Below are 21694 nucleotides of genomic sequence, written 5' to 3' on the forward strand. Positions count from 1 at the left end.
GCTTGATCAAGTATACAGAATATTGAGGTGTCCATGGTCCACAGGCAAGGAGTCCCAAGTGGCTTCCGGATGGAGCCGAGAGTCTCCCTGGTTCTCCTTTCCTGCTTCTGGCCTTCTCTGACATTCAGCTATACCAATCACCTCAATAGTCTGGCTGGACTAAGCCAGAGAAGGGCCAGTTAGACAGCATCTACAGAGTGATGGAGTGTTTGCTCCGTGCTTTCTGATGAATTCTTTCTTGTCACTGTGCTGTGCCGCTGTGGTGGGAGGATGGGGTTAATGTGAACTTAACCTGCCTTTGACTGAGTTTCTGCTGGAACTCTGCTGAAAGCTCTTCACTGGACCCCCAACAAAAGCGCAATCTATGAAGTCTTGATTTTTTGTTTGTTTTAAATCATACACACGTGTGCGGGCGTGTACATGAGTGCAGTTGCCCAGGGAGGCCACAAGAGAATGGTGGATCCCTGGGACAGTGGTGACCACGCCTGATGTGGATATTAGGAACAAAACTCAAGTCCTCTACAGGAGCAGTGCACACTCCTAACTGCTGAGCCTCTTTCCCAGCTTACTCTTACATTATTTTAAAGTGAATACAACATTTTATTTTCTATTGAGTACTGATAACAGTGGGCTCCATTCTTCTATGGCTGTCTCTAAGACCATATGATCGCTTTCTAACTTCCCACACATATCAGACACCAGGATTTGTTTTTAAAGGACATATAAAATTAGCACTAAAAAAATAAATTTATTTTAAGTATGAAATAATGAAGAACAGGCACATAGAGAAATTATAATAGTAGCAAAATAAGAACAGGAATGAAGACATCGGACATAGGTGCCATTCCAGTTGCTAACATAAACATTTTCAAAGATATTATTCCAACAATCTCAATAGACAAAAGCTATGTCACAACATTTACAGATGCAACAGCTTCTGAAACCGTCTGCTGAAGCAGACACAGGTGATGATAATTACTACTTCTATACCCACAACATAGAATTTTATCAAATTCTTATCTGATATATTACCCATACATCCACTTAGAATACTGAGAACATCATCAATTCATTTTGCATTATTACATCATACTTTATCCCTTTTCTAAACAATAAAAAACAAAACAAGAATATACTTTTCAGACATTAAGTATTTCAACTTTTATCTGTAATTTGTTCAAAGCTTCAGGAAGTAACATGTATATGATCTTGTAAACAACACTGTCAATTTAAAAACAGAAACAAGCCAGGCGTGGCGGCACACGCCTTTAATCCCAGCACTTGGGAGGCAGAGGCAGGTGGATTTCTGAGTTCAAGGCCAGCCTGGTCTACAGAGTGAGTTCCAGGACAGCCAGGGCTACACAGAGAAACCCTGTCTTGAAAAACCAAAAAAACAAAAACCAGAAACAGCTGGGGGAGACAGTGCATTTTTGGTCATTTGTAATCAGTGACAGAAATACTAAAAGAAGTTGCTGATGATACAGATTCTACCTGAACTAAAGAGTTAAAAACAGAGCTGAAGTTCTCTGCCTCTACATAATCAATCACAATTGTTTACTCGAACTAGATTCCTTCCTTCCTTCCTTCCTTCCTCCTTTTTGGTTTTTCAAGACAGGGTGTAGGTGTGTTCCACCACTGCCCAGATTGCAGCTAGATTTCTAGATTCCTGTGGTACCATGATTTGGCCTACTTCATGATAAATGACAATATTTTAAAAAGATCATTTAGATCAGTGTGAATGCATCATTTCATGGATCAGGAAAATGTTGCCAGAGAGGGTAAATGATGTGTCCAGAGTTACCAAGGCAGAACCTGCCCAGGACACAAAACCAGAATTCCTGATCCTGAGTGATACTAAATCCTTTCAGTACATTTTCCAATGTCAAATTCCACATAATTTATAGTAATTTGATGAAACAGAATATAATATCAAGATAAATCAATGCATATTTTGCCTAAATCAAAGTTGCATTTGCTTCAACCATATTCATTACATGATTACTTTTTCTGTGTGCATTTTTATATTATGTAAATTTTTTGTAAAATTTTCAAAATCACACTATGTAAATATAATGATTGATCAAATGTCATGAATGTAAGCTTAAGAGTCAAAACATCAAAGACATTTAATTCTCACTGTAAACAAGACAAACAAGACACTGTGGTAGGCACTGTGAAAATACACTTGGTCCCACTCGCCTTGTCCTGAGTGTGTACGAGATAGCGTCCACAGAGTTCTGACCACACACGCGGTGCGGTGCAGCAGAACCTGCTCCCAGCGGTCACAGGATATGTGCAAGGGCTGGTAGTCCTTAAAAACAGTGGTCAGACAGAGGAATGATCCTGGAAAGACAGCAGCTAGTATTTCAAGGACTCTCCACAGAATAGACATATGGGCTCTCTGAAGTTATCACAGACTTCCTTATCTTGGGCATCTTCAAGGCAAAATTAGATGTGATGTGAGAAATCACGAGCAAGCCCGTAACACAGATGATGAAAGTTTCTTTTAAGAGAGTGAAAATGGACAAAGGGCATAAAACTGCTACTTCAAGTTGTAGTACATTAACATGTACCTGTATGAAGGCAGCACAGAGAAGAGCTCAGATGACCTGTGTGTGTCTCAGCTCCCTAGCTAACCAGAGTATAATAGACTTAATCTGTGCATAGAACCATTTTGTTGGTTTGTTTTTGTGGGACAGAACATGTCACAATACAACAGGTGTGTAAGAGATGGGAATCTAACCCCAGCCCTGTCCGAGTGGGTCAGTGCTTCTCATGGGACTCTGCATTCACACTGTGGCGCTGACCGTGACCCTGACATGATCAGTGCGGTCAGGTGACAACTGACTGGGAATGTACCAAGGTGTGTTCATGTGTGAATTGCACACTCTTATATGTCTTACAGGAACTAGACACCCATAAAAAACAAAGCATCCTGAAAAAAATGTCAATAATGTTACTTTCAGGTACACACTACACAACTGAGACTAGACAGGTTTACATGAATGGGAGTGGTAACACGAGGTAAACAAAGACATTGTAAGCAAAATCGCTGATTAACACAAAACAAAATATTCAGAACTCATCCAATAATTTTCAAGTGCCTCACACCTCACACAGCTGCCCAAAGACAAAGCCACATGCCCATGTTGAGGGGCAGCCACACTGCCTTCTTCAGAGTGAAGATTCCGACTGTATAGACACCATCACTTTGGGTTTTGGATCTACCCGACTATCAACTGGTACCTGCAAAAACAACGGACACTGAGGAGATGCAGCACACCTGAAGTACGCTACTTAGCCGTCCATTGTTGAACTGGCTATAAATGTTACTGATTAAACAAGAATGGTTTCCCATTTATCCCATCTACCCAGAGTACAGCCATAAAAGTATCTTACTTACAGCTTTAACGTCAATGTTTGTAAGCCCGGTGTTTATATTGTGCCTTCTCAGATCAGACTTGATCAGTGCTAAAACAGAAGCACCGAGAGTTAGTATAAGCTGATAACCTCTTCTTTTATCTGATAACATTTAACACAAGGTACATAATGCCGTAATATTCAACAGCACTATTGCAGCCTCTGACTTAACTACAAGTCTCCCATCAGCTGACAAATATGGGCTGTGTTTAATGGGGATGGAGTAATCAGAGGGAAAATGGAGGACTTCATTATCTCCTCAGTCAGGCAGCTGAATGGATGAGAGCACTAGTTAACTGACATAGAAAATTCAAGAGAAATAGGTATGTACAATGGGAATGCAACACTGGGCAGGGAAATCTAAGACACTTGTATGCCCAAGCAGACGGTGATGAGACACATATACACAGATGTGATAAATAATTTATATGATTTTTAAAAAGCTTTGCAAAAAGATTTATTTATTTTTATTTTATGTGTATGGGTGTGTGACCTGCATGTATGTTTGTGCAGTGCCAGAGGAAGCCAGAAGAGGGCATCAGATCCTCTGGAACTAGAGGGCTGTGAGCTACTTACTATTTGGGAGCTGGGAATTGAACCTGGGTCCAGGGCTCCATCTATCCAGCCCCAGTTTTGCCTTTTATGCATAGCAATGGTATTAAGTTTGGAGCCACCAAAATGAAAGGATAGACTCACATCCTGAGGAAACTGAGTCCTGATTCTTATCTCCTTTTGTTTGTTTGCTTTTCAAGACAGGGATCTGATGCCCTTGCTGTCCTTGGAACTCACTCTGTAGACCAGGCTGGCCTCAAAAGTCACAGAGATACAAAGATCCACCTGCCTCTGCCTCCTAAGTGCTTCGATGAAAGGCGTGCACCATCATACCCAGCCTTCTTTTTTTTGTTTTTTTTGTTTTTTTGTTTTTGTTTTTCGAGACAGGGTTTCTCTGTGTAGCCCTGGCTGTCCTGGAACTCACTTTGTAGACCAGGCTGGCCTCGAACTCAGAAATCCACCTGCCTCTGCCTCCCGAGTGCTGGGATTAAAGGTGTGAGCCACCATGCCCAGCTATGCCCAGCCTTCTTATCTAATTTTTAACCTCAGAGTTCACAAAGCCAAGAAGCAGCAATGCGCAAACCTGAATACAGACAACATGGCACACACACTCAGCACTTACCTGTTAAAATGATGCCTACAAACATCCAGGCACAAAGGAAAATGTTTCCTGCCTCTGGACTATTATAGTCTGTTGTGATCTTTCCTTGAGCCAATGTGAAGACAATTCCAAGTATCTAAAATAAAATATGTAAAATAATTGTTATTGAGTTTGCTGTTTTAAAGCAAGTACACTTTCCCCACAGAACCTGCTACATCCACTCCACTAGTGACTCGAGTGACAGGCCTAGAAACTGGACGCAGTCCCGAGGCGAAAAGTTCATGGAAACTTAGCCTCCTGGAACCTTGGCATTCCCATAGCACATATGCTCCAAACCTGTCCCTGTGTTAGTCTGGTGTATGGATCTGTCTGCTCTCTTTCAGCGTTGTTTTATTATAAGTGCCTTTAAGGACTGATTTTGACATATAGCTAAGTTAGATTAGCCTCCACCTAGGAAGTCCTTGAGCCAAGTCCTGAGCTTGGAATTCAGTAAGAATGTTACCTACTCAGTAACATTCAGATTTACCTCTAGTAGAGACAGTGAAAGTAATCAGGCATTACAGTTTACTTGAATAGAGCTAGAAAGCTCAGGGCTAGTCTACATAGTAATTAGAACAATAGCCAAGTCACTCCTATACACAGGAATACACAATGGCCTAGGAAATAGGTGGGTTGTAGTATTATTCATGAAAGGGTTAGCAGAATGGAATTCCCCTGGTGCAGGGTTTTCACTAGGCCCAGAGGAACAGCATTATCAGGTATTTACTAAAGGACCCCTGGTGGTGGGTTTAACAATAGACTAGCATTGCATCACACCACTCACCTGGCTCCTGTGTTTAGCTGATCTTAATTAAGGGTTGTTCCTATTCTCAGTTGTAAACACTGCCTGTATCCCCCTAGATTTTTATGTATGCATTTTCCTTGTTTTGTGTCTATGTACCTTGGCGGATATTCCCTAGCTTTCTTGTTCTTCTTCTGTATTAAAAGTCTTGTGCTTGCTTAGACAAATTACATTCAGATACACATTCTTTCTGTGTCCGTGTCTGTTTGTCATCCGCGCCAACTCCTTGCTCGCCTGTAACTGGAACCCTGAGTGTTCTTGCAGATCGAGGACCTGACTGAGGTCTGTCTGCAGCAAGAACCCTCCTTAATGGACTTATGATCTGGCTTCTAGAAACAACCGCTGAGTAGCAGGATTATTAAACCACAAAGTCAGGTCAAGCTCACTGCTCACTGACCATATATTAATCACCTTGGTTTTTGTGGTTTTGTTTGTTTTGCTTTTTTGAGACAGTCTCATGTAGCCCAGGCTGGCCTCAAGCACACTATATAGCTGAGACTGGCCTTGAACTCTTGGTCCTCGGGCCTCTACCTATCAAGTGCTGGTGATCGATACCTGGTTAACTGTTTAGAGGAAGCAAAGGATTACCTGTGCAGAAGTGTTGAGGAGCCCTGAGGACATGCCCTCAGACTCAGGGTAAGTGATCTCCACAGCAAACTCAAAGCCCAGGGGGAGGTAACCAGTCATGAAGAAGCTACAAGAACACAAGACAGGCGGCATATGAGAGGGGCAGCCACCCGGACAGGCAAGCTCATCTGTTTTCACCAACCACGTACCAAATGAGCGTAAGCTTTCTTGTTATAGTTCTGAGGAACAACAGTTTTATACGTGTAATAATGGAACTCTTAGAGTCTAAAACATCAAAAGGACCTTCGGAGGGCCTTTTAAACACTCCTTCAGAATCACAGAGGCAGGGTACCACCTGACACTTACCCAAGAATCCCACCAGTAAAAAACACCACGATGATGTACCCGAGGTTCAGTGTGAATGTGAATATGAGCATTCCAATGAAAGACAGGACGTACACTATCAGAGTTGTCTGCCTAAAACAAAGACAGAGCTGTGAGTGGATCCCTCTGCAGAGAGAAATGCAGCTAGCTACCATGCTCTCCTCAGAAAGACAAACCAGCCTTTTCATCTGTAGATAATGTATCTAGCTCAACAATCATTTTTTCCATACAAAGAATTTTTTTTTTTTTTAGTCCACAACATAAAGAAGACAAGATAAAGCCTGTCAGAACCTTGGTGCTGCGCAGGGAAGGCTCTTTCTAGATAGAAACAACCTACAAAGGCAGAGCTAGGGGTAGAAGGTTTGTAAGGTATTCACATTTTCAGTGGTGAAGTCAATATGACCAGTATGGCAGATCACTGCAAGATTTGCTCCAAGTGTTACTCAGACACAGTGGTACGGGCTGTGATCCTGGCAGTCGGGCAGCAGAGGCAGAATGGTGCCTGAGCTCCAGGCCAGCTGAGTTACCTAGTGAAACCTCTCTCCTTAAAATCGATATGTCTTTACTTGCATGCTAGGCATATACCTACTGTCACTTACTTGTAGGTTTTGGTATAGTCCAGCCATAAGCCACAGAGAATAGAGCCCACCATTCCAGCTACCACCAGTGTCAGCCCAATCCTCCCAGCATTCACCTCTTCTCCCTAAGATAATGTGCAGGAGATAAGCAGATAAATGATAGCTCATCTTTCCATATAGTAAACAGTTAACTAAAATAATCATAAAATTAAGCACATAATAGGAAGACTCATTACATGGGCTAGAGCTGGGTCTTTGGGAAGGGTGATTTATTGAAGGCATTCTATTTTAAACAACAGCAACAATGACAACAACAGCTATAATACAGTGAAAAAGGGGGCTGGAGAGAGGACTGCTCTTCCAGAGGTCCTGAGTTCAATTCCCAGCCACCACATGGTGGCTCACAGCCATTTGTAATGGGATCCGATGCCCTTTTCTGGGGCGTCTGAAGAGAGTGACAGTGTACTCACATACATTAAATAAATAAATAAATCTTTTTTTAAAAAATGAAAGGAAACACTTCCTGGGTCCTCTGCAGCTGGGCTTACATTGGTAAAACTCTAAAACCATTTACACATGTGCAAACAGAGTCGAGGGCAATGCTGTGGCACAGCAAGGGTGCTGGCTCCTTTTAACCCAAAGGCCACAGACGCTGACCTTTAGGTTTATGGTCCTTACAAGGTTTTGCACTTTTCCGTATAACCGAGTCAAAGTCTTGCCACAATGCCTGTAAAATTTACTTTCAGTGTGCGTCTTACAAACTGGGTTAGGTGTGCTCAGTAAAAAGTGCAGGAGACAGTGACTGTGCACTGAGTCCAGGATGCACAGAAACTGGATTGGAGTCACGTGAGCCACCCTGGCCCCTCTGCTGTAAACGTGAGACCCGTCTGCCTTCTGTCCCCCCAAATCTGCTTCCTTCATCTCCTTCCACCTTGAGTTTTACATGGAATGCTGCATTTTTAGAAGCAGGCTTCAATGCTTACAACAACAAGGCCACAGTCCTTCATTTTAGAACTATGCTAATAAAAATTTTATTGTTAAAGAAAAAGTCTTGGCCAAGCATACAGAATAAAAGCAGAAAATGCCAGGCATGGTGGCACACACCTGGGACTACTCCCAGCCCTGGGACACAGAAGCAGGACAGTCACTTCAAGTTCTAGACCAGCCTGGTCTACACAGTGAGTTTCAGACTAGCCGATGAGTCATTGCAAGACTGTCTCAGAAAAAAACAACAACAACAAACAACAAAAGCTTACCACATAATATGTCAATATTATTTGATTCAATAATGTTGAGACTGAATAAAATGCTCCAGTCATGATACCTACAAAGAAAAAAAAGTTTAAGTTCACCATTCTATGAAACAACATGGAATCCTATACAACATGTGTAATATGTAATGTTATCAGCCTATAAAGACTAAATATCACCATTTCTCCTGTCAGAAATTGGACAGATGGATTTATACTAGGTCTACTAGAGATCTGGGCTAGAGTCTTATCCCCTGCACAGATGGATCAAAGGTGATGGAACCCTCAAGAGGTGGTACCCAGAGCAAGGAGATGAGGCGCAGAGGCTCCTCAGAGAGATTCATTTGGGTCTTATGGAGTGAGTCAGTTATTAGTTGAGAAGGCTTTTATAAAATAAGACCACCAAACACATTGGCATAAAGTCAAATTCCATCCCTGTCATGATACTCCCAAGGACTCCTCACCAGAGACTGAGCAGATGGGGCTAACTGGTCTTGAACTTTCAGCCTCCAAAGACATAAGATAAACATACCTATTTTCTTTATAAAATATCTAACCCTGGGTATTTTGTTGTAGCATCAGAAAATGGAAATCAGGATATTGTGATAACACACCATTGTGATTCAGGCATGTGGACCGCCAACCACATCTCCACATGTGACGATGCACATGACAAGCATTCCAGCACCATTTACTCTGCATTCAACATCAGCGACAGCCAAGGGTAGTAAAAAAGTAAAACAGGGCTCAATGACAGAGCATTTGTCTAGTGTGCACAAGGCTCTTGGTTTGATTCCTAGCACCACACCCTGACTAAGCAACAATAAAATAATCCTAAGGGGGTCAGGTCCTCACCATTAGCATCACAACAGAATGCTTCCTTCAGAAAACCAACCCTTGTCACAGAGACTTACAAGACAATTCGTATGAGAATAGAAGAACACAGGAAAGAATTAAAGCAGCTGATTATCATGAATCACACATGTCACCTCAAACCCTGTGTGCCTTCCCTCCCAGGTGCTGGTAACCTAGAGGTCTAGATTTACTATTTCACCCCCTTTTACTAATAAATACAAAGGTGCACAGAGATGACAGAATAACGTGCTCTCTTGTCACTGCTTCCTGTCAGACATTAACATTGTGCCATCTTTGGTTCAGACTCCTTTTCTTCTTTCTTTCCCAAAGGTTCCCCTATCTTCATCAGGGGTCTTTAATTTCATATGTGTATTCGTGGACAATTAGAATTATTCTGCATCTAAGTAGTATTCATCTGTAAGTTCGTTTCACCACTCAATTGTTTGTTTGGTGGCTCCCAGGGACAGTTTTCATTGTAGGTCACTGGTTTTCTGTACTGTGTAATAGTCTGTAGTGTGAATATATTCAGGTACCTGTTGTCTTGACAATAGACATTTAACAACCCCTCCCAGGTTTTCACTATTTAAGATAAGACTACAGTTGATTTTAAGACTTTACTCTTAAAACACGAGTGGGTTTCTCTACATATATCTGCAAGTACAACTTCTACATTCTGGATGTTACACTCCACCAGGACTCAAAACAGCATACAGCATATTTTTTTAAAAATCCCTTACGCACTTTTGCTTTTAGGTCAAGAATTATGTTCATCACTATTGTATGGAGTTCACAAACCGACCTCATTAATGTTTCAATACAAAGAGTCTAGCGCTCAAAGGTCACCAATGAAAACACAAGGCCACTTACCATAACTGACCAGCAGGAGAACAAAGGGGATGTTTCTGCACAGGTTCCAGATAGAACTCTTGTAGGAGTACTCTTCAGGGGGGCTGTCTCGAAGAACTGCCTGAGCCTGACTGGGAGGCAACGGAGGCTTCTCCTTGAATGCTGGACATATGCATGGAAAGGACAAGAGATGACCAACCTACTACATATAATACACCCACACACGGAGCACTAACCATTACATTACAGACATCCCCCCTTCTTTGCCCTCCCCATTCATCATTTTCCCTTTTCTCTTCTCCCTTTCATAACAATTTCTTCTTCTTGGTTGGAAGAGGCCGATTTTATTTTCAGTTTGAAGTGGGTTAGGTCTGATATCTCAGGTTGTCCAGTGAAATCATTTGGAAATTTAAAATTAATCCTGATTTTGAGACTCTCTACAAAGTCCAATAGGAAGAATCTCCAGGAAGGAATATGAGACTCTACACTAAACAAAAAAATTATCGGATTTTCCCAATACACAGACATGATTGAGAGTCACCTGGAAAGGAAGAGACAGGCCTTGTAACGCCCACAAAATATAAAGAGTCATTCCTCTATTTGTTGATAAAGATAGAAAATTAAAAGTTTTTGTTGGAAAAAACCCCATTAATCATGATGTAACTAAACCCAAACTAAGTATACTTTTATCTCAGAGCTCAGAACTAGTTCAGAGGGAGACAGAACTCATAGATACTTATTTGCAGCATCCTTACATTGGGTAGACACAAAGCCTTTAGCTGCTCACATTCTTACTCTTCCTGTCTCCCTGTCTGATCTATGCACTCTTGTGTCTGTCCTGCAAGTCTCTCTGTATCCTACTTGGGTGGGAGATAGTTCTCCTTATGAGCATGGTAATACAAAACTTTCACAGTGGTAAATCAAGGTTTTAGAGTGTCAATAACTAGAGTCGGGAATCTCCAGCAAGCCTTAAATCTCTTTCCTAGGTTTAATTTACTATATAGCACAGTAAATCAAAATGAACCAAATAAAAATTCATACAAAATAGACGTAACTCTCACCAGTCCTTAACTCCACTTAGATTTACTTTCTAAATACAGATGTCATCCTTTAGATTCAGAGAAGTAAACTATCTCTTAGCAAAATGAAACCTGTACCTGCCAGCTACAAATTGTTGGAGACTCAGACTGTGCTACAGGAAGAAAAAGAGGAATGAAAGGCCATCTGTCTATGAGTGTTGATTGCTGAGCAGCTATCAAGGCAGGAAATAAGGCCTTTCTTTTTATATTTGAAATGCAAACTTTTTCCCACTAAAAATCTATGCCAGTAAAATCATTATTAATTAAAAAAGCAATTACTTTCCAGCCGACATTAGGCACCAAAACTTCAAGAACACTGCACTCACACAGCTCCTTCAGTGATTAAGACCCAGTCATCTGGGGATGTTCAGAGCCCTACACAGTGACAATCAGAGCCTTTTCATTACTTGACAGACACCACACACTGTCTTATTAGAGAGCAAGCACTCCTGTGAATTCTGCCACTATCCTGTCTCAGTTTTTGGTTCATATTCGTTAAATTGAAAAAACCACTTGACAAGTTGCTATGAAGATCACACAAAATATGTAAAATTTTATAATTATCAATTGCTACATAAAATGTATTGTATCTTTAGAAGAATATTTAATGTGGGATGTGATGGTCACGCCTTTAATCCCAGTACTTGGGAGGCAGAGACAGGTGTACCTCTGTGAGTTCAAGGGCAGCTGGTCTACATAGTGAGTTCTAGGTCAGTCAGGGCTACATAGAGATCAAAAATAAATAATAAACACAACATTCAGTGTTTAAAAAAATCAGACTTTACCCAAGAGCTTGAAATACTTATAGACTAAGTAAAATGTATTTCACTTTATATCCGTTTAGATATTGTGAGTAGAAAAATGAAAAGCACAATTACACATTTAGTCTACACATTCTTGTGTCTAAGTAGACTAATATTAAATTAAATGTCTTTACCTCTATCGCTCTTGGTGTTGTGACCCATGTTTTAAACTGATACACCTGAGTTAAATCATATAGTTCAGAGATGATACACAGGAACAGATTTTACATTTAAGAGCACTATCATTTCTAAGAGGATATTTGAACTGAAACAAAATCTAAAGACAAGTAAAAAAATAAAATGCTGTTTGTTGTAGAGAGACTCTCTTGTGTACTATGTGGAACTGTTAATAAAAAGCTGAAGAGGTTGGAGTTCCGGGAGAAAGATAGGAACTCTGGGACAGAGTCAGGCATAGAAAGATTTCGCCCCTGACTCAGAGGAGACAGACCTATGAACTGGGGAGAGGTGCCAACCACGTGGCACACACGTATAGAATAAACGGGTTGCATAAGTTCTGTGCTGGTCAGAGAGCAAGCCCAAGCTTATGGCCTGGCATTTACTTACTCATGCGTAAACGGCCTCGGAGCTGTTAGTTTGCATATGCGGCAGCTCACAGATGCCTAGACTTAAATCTGATCCTGCTTGTTTACGAACGGCGACATTTGGCAAATTCAATGTTCTTTCTGCGTGTGAACTCCAGTAAGATGGGAAGAAGTATAAAAGCTCCCCAAAGGATCTGGAGGATCAGGGAGGACAAGCAGGATGTGGACATAGTGCGCATTTAGCCATGCTTTGGGACGTATCTTCCCGCCAAATGTGAGAGGTGAGACTTCTTGAAGAATGAGAAACGAGTGTGGACTGTGACAGCTAGGGTTAGCTCCCAGGAGTCCCAGGCAGGGTACAGTCACATACACCCACCATGAGGACAAGGAAGAGGCTTACACAAAGTGAACCTTTAAGGAAGTCTTGGAGGGAGAGCCATGGACACCTGTTCATGTACATGCCACTTCGCTAAAAATTGTAACTTATACCCATAAATGTAAATATGGATTTGGTTGAATTTTTACTTCTCAGTAGAATCTAGACCGATGTAAGCTCACTTCTTCTGGTAAGTAAGGAGATTTTAGTAAGAATTTTCAAATTCCATTTTCTTCTGCAGAAAATATTTGAGTATGATGACACAAGCCGGCTGTCTACTTACTGTCACAATCTCACACAATGGTTGCACAGTAGCTTGCATTTTTTGTTTCTCTTTTATTTCTGAGACAGGGTCTCATGTAGCCCAGGTTGGCCCTGAACTCGCTGTGTAGCCGAGGATAACCTTGAGCTCCTGACCCTCCTGCCTCTACCTCCCAAGTGCGGGATTACAGCATGTGGCATCATAACTAATTCTTCCCCGGCTTTTATGCTATGTTTACAGTCATGAGGTTAAAACTGTAAAGCACTAAAGCATACTTGAAAATAAGCCCCCTTTTATCCCCTTGTTTCCACATACCCAGTTCTATTTCCATTCTCAAAACATAAGCCATAAGAATTATCAATAACTAACTAGATATATAAATAGCTTGCTCCTTAATTTCTCAAACTACAAAAGATAATAAACCAAGTCATACCTATTTTGTTCTTTTTCCTGACTTGGAAAACTAAAAACCTATTTGTAACAGTTTACATATAAGTATACATATTGTGTAAAAAGTTTCAACTACAGATGTCATTTTTAAATTTTATTTTTATTTTATATATGTGAGTGAATTCCCTGCATGCGTATATGTGCACTACATTAGTGTCTGGTACCCACAGGGTTCAGAAGAGGGCATCAGATTATCTGTAACTGGTTGTGAGTGAGCTACAGATGCATGCTGGGACTGAACCAAGTCCCCCACAAGAGCAACAAATGTACAAGTGCTCTTAACCACTGAGCCATCTCTCCATTACTTAACTAATTATACATAGTTTTCTTTTTTTCCCCTTAAAGATTTATTTATTTATTTTATGTATGTGAATATACTGTCCTGTCGCTGTCTTCAGACACACCAGAAGAGGCATCAGATCCCATTACAGATGGTTGTGAGCCACCCACACATGTGGTTGCTGGGAATTGAACTCAGGACCTTTGGAAGAGCACTCAGTGCTCTTAACCACTAAGCAATCTCTCCAGCCCTATATTTTTACTTTCAATCATTTGTATATGTGTGAGTTGGGGTCTGTGTATATGAGTGCAGTGCCTATGGAGATCCCCTATAGCTGGAATTACCGGAGGCTGCAAGCCACCCAATGACATGGGGGCTGGGAACACAACTTGGGTCCTGTGCAAGAGCAGCAGGTGCTCTTAGCTGCTGAGCCAACTCTCCAGCTCTGTTTATAAAGATGCCTTATAGGAGCTGGTGAGATGGCTCAGTGGTTAAGAGCACCTACTATTCTTGCTAAGGTCCTGAGTTCAAATCCCAGCAACCACATGGGGCTCACAACCATCCATAACGAAATCTGATGCCCTCTTCTGGAGTGTCTGAAGACAGCTACAGTGTACTTACATATAAATAAATAAATCTTTAAAAAAAAAATAAAGATGCCTTATATAATTATTCATCTCTTGTGAAGAGACGTTCAACTTAAAGATTCAGTAAGATGGAAGCATGAGGTTCATGTGATTTTATATAAATGGCTGAAAGAAAGACACTTTATGCTCAAACATACTGTAAGTACGAGATCCATTTCTCTAAAATGTACATAAGCAATATTTCATTCTTCATCAAGCAGAGCAAATGTACCAACTAGAAAAGCAGATTGAAGAGATTCCCCTCACCAGCACAGATTAATTTTAAAACTTTTGTTAAGATACTAAAACAGTAAGAGAAACGCGTCCTTTTTCAGCAGTGTGCACACTTCAAATAGACCACTGGCTGACGAACTGCAAACCTAGAAACTGAGCCGCCACCTGCACATACTCATATACTTCAGATGCTACTGAGAGAACGTTCTGTTCATTATCTCAAAGAAAATAGCAGATGTGGGCTGAGCGTCCTACACCTGGTCTCGCAGCCCACCTACCCAGGCAATCAGATGTTCCTCTGAAAACTCAACCTCATGTCTGCAGATCACAAAACAGGAAGTTTTCATTGATATTATAGCCAAGGTAAAATTGTAATATGTAAATCTAAAATCTCCAACTATAGCACAGTTTAATTATAAATGTTTATTTAAAAAAGTTGCCTGTGAACTCCAAAGTTCTTTTCCTAACCAAATCCATTTAAGAAATACTGAGTGCCTTGTGATGGGCATTACTCCAGTTACAGCAGCATATACATATATATGTATTAGATACACCTTGCCTATCTTCTCCCCTGAAATCAAAATTGCTTCCCCTTAAACTTTAAAAAAAAAAAAGCAGACCTTCCCAAAGCTTCTTCCAAGCTGGTGATGGCTGCTTGCAGCTGACTCTGACTGACTCCTTCAAAAGACAGGCCAGACGAGAGGACTCAGGGACGAATGATGGCAGCCAGGCTTTGCTGAAGTGGCCCTAACAAGCAGATAGTTGCCACAGTTTGAAATTCTGAACTTCTCAATGCTGCCCAGGATCATTCTACAGGTCTTCATTTTTTAGACCCAGTTAATTTTAAACTGGGGAAATTTCTTATTAAAGGGAAGGTGGTGGCCTATTTGCGTCATTTCAAAGCATGACAGAAACTAGCTGCAGGCTAGTACCAGAGACACACCACACAGATGAATGTGGGAATGAAGCCAGGCAACATGTTTGAAATGAACACTCACCAAGTTGAGTTAGTAGGGAGATACATGGGATTGATTAGTCTTTAAACAGTTTAGAATGTTAAAAAAAAAAATCAAAACACGTAGTGGGCCAAAAAAAAAATCAAAACACGTAGTGGGCCATAACATATCCCTAGAGCTGTTCCACTCAGTACCCAGGCAAGACATTGCACAGCAAGAACAAAACAAAACCATCATTGGAGACACCAGCAGCAGAATTTTTCAGGGTTAGTTATTCTCATATTTGTCATGCATTTATCTAACCCTTACGAGAAAGAATTCACTTACCAATTACTGTTAAAAAAAATAAAAATGTGGAGATAAATGCTGTTCCGTAAAACATGGTGTTGATGTTATGAGCCAGGAGGTCTGTGTTATTCTGTGTGTGAGCCAGGAGGCCTGTGTTATTCTGTGAGCCCAAGGCAGGCACTAAAACAGGTGGCAACAAAAAGCCAACTGCAGTTCCAAGCTGTAAAATAAATAGTCCTGTTAATAACTGTTAATAGGAAGCGAAGAGTCAACGTCGGCATTTAACAGAACATAAAGGGGACCAGCAGTGCGAGTAAGGGCGCACTGTGACCCGTGAGTCAGTCTGTTCTAACGCCTCCGTCACACTGGACTTTCTGCAAACTCCTCCCCTGCATCTAGCTGAGAAGGGAATAAAGCACTCATACAACACAAGGGAAATATTTTCAAATCACATCTAATAAGAAATTATCATACAGAATAAAAGAACCTTTACAACAACAAAAAGATCCTAATATTAAATGGGCCATAGACTTGAAAAGACATTTCTCCAAAGAGAAGAATATGTATATTGACCATATATATTGACTATATACATATATATATATATATATATATATATATATATATATATATGGTCAATACCATGTTGTTAAGGGACATACAAATAAAAACTACAATGAGACTCCATCATATATCCACTAGGATGAGTGTATTAGAAAAAAACAGGAGGCTGGAGAGGTGGCTTAGTGGTTAAGAGCACTGACTGCTCTTCCAAAGGTCCTGAGTTCAAATCCCAGCAACCACATGGTGACTCACAACCATCTATAACAAGATCTGACAGCTACAGTGTACTTACATATAATAAATAAATAAATCTTTTTAAAAAAAAAAGAACAAAACAGTTCTGGTAAGAACAGAATACAATGGGAGAAATTGTAGTCGCCGTCATGGACACAGTCGACAATTTCTTCACAAGCTTAATGCAGAACTGAAATACAATGTTTCAGTTCCACTTGTAGGTACAAGCCCTAAAACTAAAAATGGATAGTCAAATAACTATACATAAAATTTCACAGCAACCCCATTCACAAATCCAAAACATGTTTAATAACCTAAATGTTCATCAACTATGTTCACACAATGAATTATGTTCATAGGTAAGAACTGATGTAGAGCTATACAATGAACTTTGAAAACATGGTAAAAACCGGGCGTGGTGGCGCACGCCTTTAATCCCAGCACTCCGGAGGCAGAGGCAGGCGGATTTCTGAGTTCGAGGCCAGCCTGGTCTACAAAGTGAGTGTCAGGACAGCCAGGGCTACACAGAGAAACCCTGTCTCGAAAAACCAAAAAAAAAAAAAAAAACAACAACAACAAAAAAAGAAAACATGGTAGAGAACTAAATCAGACACAAAAAGTCACACATTAATCAATGTCATCTATATAAAACATTCCTCACAGACAAATCCATACAGAAAGCAATCAGGGGCTAGCAAGACAGCTCAGTGGATAAGAGCTATTGCCACGGGCTGGTGAGATGGCTCAGTGGGTAAGAGCACCCGACTGCTCTTCCGAAGGTCCAGAGTTCAAATCCCAGCAACCACATGGTGGCTCACAACCATCCGCAACGAGATCTGGCGCCCTCTTCTGGAGTGTCTGAAGACAGCTACAGTGTACTTACATATAATAAATAAATAAATCTTAAAAAAAAAAAAAAAAAGAGCTATTGCCACACAAGCTTAAGGACCAGAGTTCTAATCCCAGCACCCCATAATAAGCTTGGCATGGTCCTGTGCACCCCTGTACTTACAGCACTGGGGGTGGGAACAGCGTGATCCCTAGAGCCTGCTGGCTGACAGCCTAGTGAAAAACCTGAATTCCAGGTTTATGGGAGATTCCATCCCCAAAAGAATAAGGTGAAGAGAGAAGGCATCCAAAATTCTCCTCCGGCATTCAAGTGTGCACTCATCCAACCACCTCTGTCCTACATGTATACCTGAATACTTGCACACACGTGAAAAAATTCAAAAAAGAAGAAGGAAAAGGTAAGTCAATGAGTAATTACAAAGGAATGTGGAAAACTCTGGGGAGAGGGAATGAAAACTAAGCAGTCTTGAGCATAAAAGCGTATATTTGTAAATATGTAAATAATAAACCTGAGACAGTGATGCTACATGGAGAGATGAAAATGATGCAGTAAGGAAGAGTTGGAGAAGGTTAGGGAGATGGTTTAGCGTTAACCGCACCGACTGCTCTTCCAGAGGTCCTGAGTTCAATTCCCAGCAACCACATCCAACCATCTGTAATGGGAATCTGATGCCCTCTTCTGGGGTGTCTGAAAGAGAGCGACAGTGTACTCACATAAAATAAATAAATCTTGAAAGAAAGAAAGAAAGAAAGAAAGAAAGAAAGAAAGAAAGAAAGAAAGAAAGAAAGAAAGAGAAAGGAAGGAAGGAAGGAAGGAAGGAAGGAAGGAAGGAAGGAAGGAAGGAAGGAAGGAAGAGCTAGAGAACTCTACATGGAATCAAGAAAGTTGTTCGGTGTTAAAAATGAACCTGAAGAGAGCTTAGTGGTAGATGTATGCAATTACGTAACCTGAACAGGAAGAGTATCGTAAGCACAGGGAACCAATGTTTCTGCAGAGGCCCTTGTGCAAGTGCAAGTCTGGCATTGTTTAAGAAACCAAAGAAGACACATTAGAAAGATTTGTAACTCACAGTAAACACTTCGCATTAAGTACTTTGAGAAGCACTGGCAAGCTTAAAGGGCCTGCATTTTCAAAGGTTCTTTCTAGAGACCTGAAAGTTAGAAGCCACCATTCAGGAACCAAACACATTTATACGTAAACAATATCTATTATTACTTTGGGAAAATTACTTCATTCCTTAAAGTCTCAATTTTCCTATTTATTGAATGCAGAAACTAATAGTTTCTAAACTCATAATATCAAGTTAAGGGGGCTGGAGAGATGGCTCAGTGGTTAAGAGCACTGACTGCTCTTCCGAAGGTCCTGAGTTCAAATCCCAGCAACCACATGGTGGCTCACAACCATCCATGACGAGATCTGATGCCCTCTTCTGGTGCGTCTGAAGACAGCTACAGTGTACTTACATTAAATAAATAATAAATAAATAAGTTAAATGACACATGCACACAAATCTCAAGCTTAGTGACTGTGTGCTGCTGCTGAATATTATTATGCATGATCATTCCATAAACGAAGCTGGAAATGTGTTTTGGTGATAATGAACAACTGTACAGTTACAGGGGTCAAGAAAGGGGTGAGACTGCCTCAAGTGAATATAGGAAGACCCAGATATGTGCTGAGAGGAGGGAAGTCCACCTATAAGCAAATATTTCCACTTATTATCCATAAAATTAGTACTTCATAAATATGGAGTTGATATTTCTGTTATGCTTAATGAAGCATTTACCTTGAAAACAACTCAGAACCAAAAAATACCTTTTAAAAAACATCCGCTATCTAAACATAAAGAAACAACCAATCAATGTATCAGTAATAAATTATTTTTGATACATAGCAATTAAGTGACTTAGAAAAAGAAAGTAACTAATAATAATAGTCTCTTGGGGCATTTTAAACCATGATCTTGACCCAAGTGAGACTTGAAGTAAGAAAGTAACATTTTCTGGTTACATAGCTGCAGGTAACAATATATGTATAGTAAGGGTTAGAGATTTTTTTTTTAAACTAGATTTCCTTCAACTGAATGAATACTAAGCATTTTTTTTTTTTTTTTTTTTTTGGTTTTTTCGAGACAGGGTTTCTCTGTGTAGCCCTGGCTGTCCTGGAACTCACTTTGTAGACCAGGCTGGCCTTGAACTCAGAAGTCCGCCTGCCTCTGCCTCCCGAGTGCTGGGATTAAAGGCGTGTGCCACCACGCCCCGCACTAAGCATCTTTTAAAATAGTGACATTTGCAGTGGTGACAAAAACATCAGGCGTCACAAGTGCCCTCTAGCAAAACTTTAAGTTACAATAACAAGCCTAAAATTAACAAATGCAAACATAATATTGTGGTGACTCATGGTGGTGTTTGGGAGCCTGAAGCAAGATTGTCAAGTTTGAGGCCAGCCAGGGGGACACTGTGATTTCCAGACCAGCCTGCCCTACACAGTGGAAGAGACCGTTTTAAATAAGTAAATAAATAAATAAGTAAATCACACACAAAAACCTTTTCCCTACTATTACTTCTGTTATTCTAGTGGCATTTGAATTTATGATGGTAGGAAAAAAACCAAGATCATTTCTTAAGGAAGCCTTGACTTATCCCACTAACCATTCATGATCAGTGATTTGCCTTCCACTGTCTCATGGTTAAGAACTAATAGCTGGACTCCATGTAATACTGCCAAGTCTTTATCACCGGAACATGTATTGAACATTCACTTATACGTGAGCAGTAGGTGCCACGCTGGACTGACTACTAATACTAATACAGTTAAATCAGGGCTGTTCCAAGGACATTTAACATGGAAACAAGCTTTCCAGATCTCAAGACCTTTCTTCTGCAGTGGCGACAAAAACACCTGAGATCTCTTTCACCATCAGTTTCCAAGCGTGCCCGTGTGTGCGCCTCTGTGTAGGCCAGAGGGCAACCTCGGTGTCCTTTCTCAGGAGCTGTCCTCCTCACCTGTCAGTGCTGGCTGGGAATACACCCTGGAGCCACCGTGCCCGGCTTTTCTCGTGGTGCTGGAGCCCAGTCTTCACGCTTCTATAGTATGCACTTTACCCACACAGACCGTTGCCCCAGCCCGGCCTATGACTTCCTACCAGCCTGAAAGGATCCCAGTATCTAGTCGTTCCAGTCTTTACCTGATTGCCCAGCACTGCTGTGGCACAAGCCGTCGACACCTCCTTGGGTCCAAACCATACCGAGGCGACGGGGGAGGGCAAGCCCAGGATGAAGACCTGGGCCACGGAGCACAGGATCTGCCCCAGCATGGTGACCCAGAAGAGGTGCCGCTGCACGCTGCCGCACTTGACCCAGGCTCCCAGGCAGTTGAGGCCGGAGCCCAGCAGCGCCGTGAGCCGCAGGCCTCGCGTGTCCAGCAGCCAGGTGGCCGGGAAGATGAGGGGCACGTAGGCCACCATGTACACCATGGACAGCCAGTTGATGTGCAGCGGCGACACATCGTAGAAGTCCTCGAACACGTTGCTGATGCTGCTGTACTGGATCCACTGGAAGGCGTTCACCAGCGAGTAAAGGCTGAAGATGAGCAGCACCACGAAGCGCCTCGGCGATAGCGCAGTGCGCGGGGGACACGCGGGGCATGGGACGTCCTCCCCGTCGCCCGCGGGCAAGAGCCGGGCCTGGGTCTCCTCCTCCGCCGCTATCAGGGCTTGCGGCCCGCCCTGGGCTCCCGCAACAAGCGGGCCGAGCCCGGGGCCTCCGTTCAGCGCCTCAGGCCCGTTTTGCGGTACCAAGCGCGCCTCCCCGTCCGGGGCGCCCTTGGGCACCGGAAGGTATCCCTTCCCCAGCGGGTGCCCGGGCGCCACGGCCGGCCCCACCTCGTCATCGGGCCGCGCCATGCCTCCCGGCTCCCCGCCCCGCCGCCCCTTAGTCCTCCTCGCCGGCTCCTAGGTCCCACCCGGTTCAGCGCGCTCGCCTGCGCCGCTTGCCGACTAAGTGAAGCTGAGCTCACCGCGCCTGGCTCTTGCCGGCAGTCCCCGCCCCCAGGGCATCTCGTATCGTGTAGTGCGACCCTCCATCCAATCATTGAGCGTTTCGGCAGTCCAGAAAGCCAATCGGGGAGTTGCCGAGAAGAGGGGCGGGGTCAAGCGTGTGAGGCCGTAAGAGGAGCCCAAGGCAGGCTTTCTCAGCGCTGTGGTTTGCTGGAGCTGCCAGGCCTTTCACTGCGCTCGCTCCGCAGCGTTTAGCCTC

General features: G+C 42.2%; 1 protein-coding gene across 2 annotated transcripts; it reads right to left on the reverse strand.

Moving 5' to 3' along the window:
- Positions 1-734: 734 nt before the first annotated feature.
- Flvcr1 (FLVCR choline and heme transporter 1) lies at positions 735-21413 on the reverse strand. 2 transcript variants are annotated; one of them, XM_021172626.3, is made up of 10 exons: positions 20626-21413; positions 15830-16010; positions 9916-10056; positions 8200-8267; positions 6965-7068; positions 6348-6458; positions 6003-6108; positions 4595-4709; positions 3404-3471; positions 735-3246 (listed from the first exon to the last, which is right to left on the reverse strand). In XM_021172626.3, the coding sequence occupies exons 1-10, from the start codon at positions 21340-21342 to the stop codon at positions 3175-3177; spliced, it is 1683 nt and encodes a 560-aa protein (XP_021028285.1). In that variant the 5' UTR covers positions 21343-21413; the 3' UTR covers positions 735-3174. The 2 variants fall into 2 exon arrangements, with proteins under 2 accessions (XP_021028285.1, XP_021028292.1); XM_021172633.3 differs by lacking the exon at positions 15830-16010 and having other exon boundaries at positions 20626-21250.
- Between the last annotated feature and the right edge of the window lie 281 nt (positions 21414-21694).

This window comes from Mus caroli, unplaced genomic scaffold (genome assembly GCF_978045245.1).
Source record: "Mus caroli unplaced genomic scaffold, Mus_caroli_1 scaffold_1, whole genome shotgun sequence".
Lineage (NCBI taxonomy): Eukaryota > Metazoa > Chordata > Mammalia > Rodentia > Muridae > Mus > Mus caroli.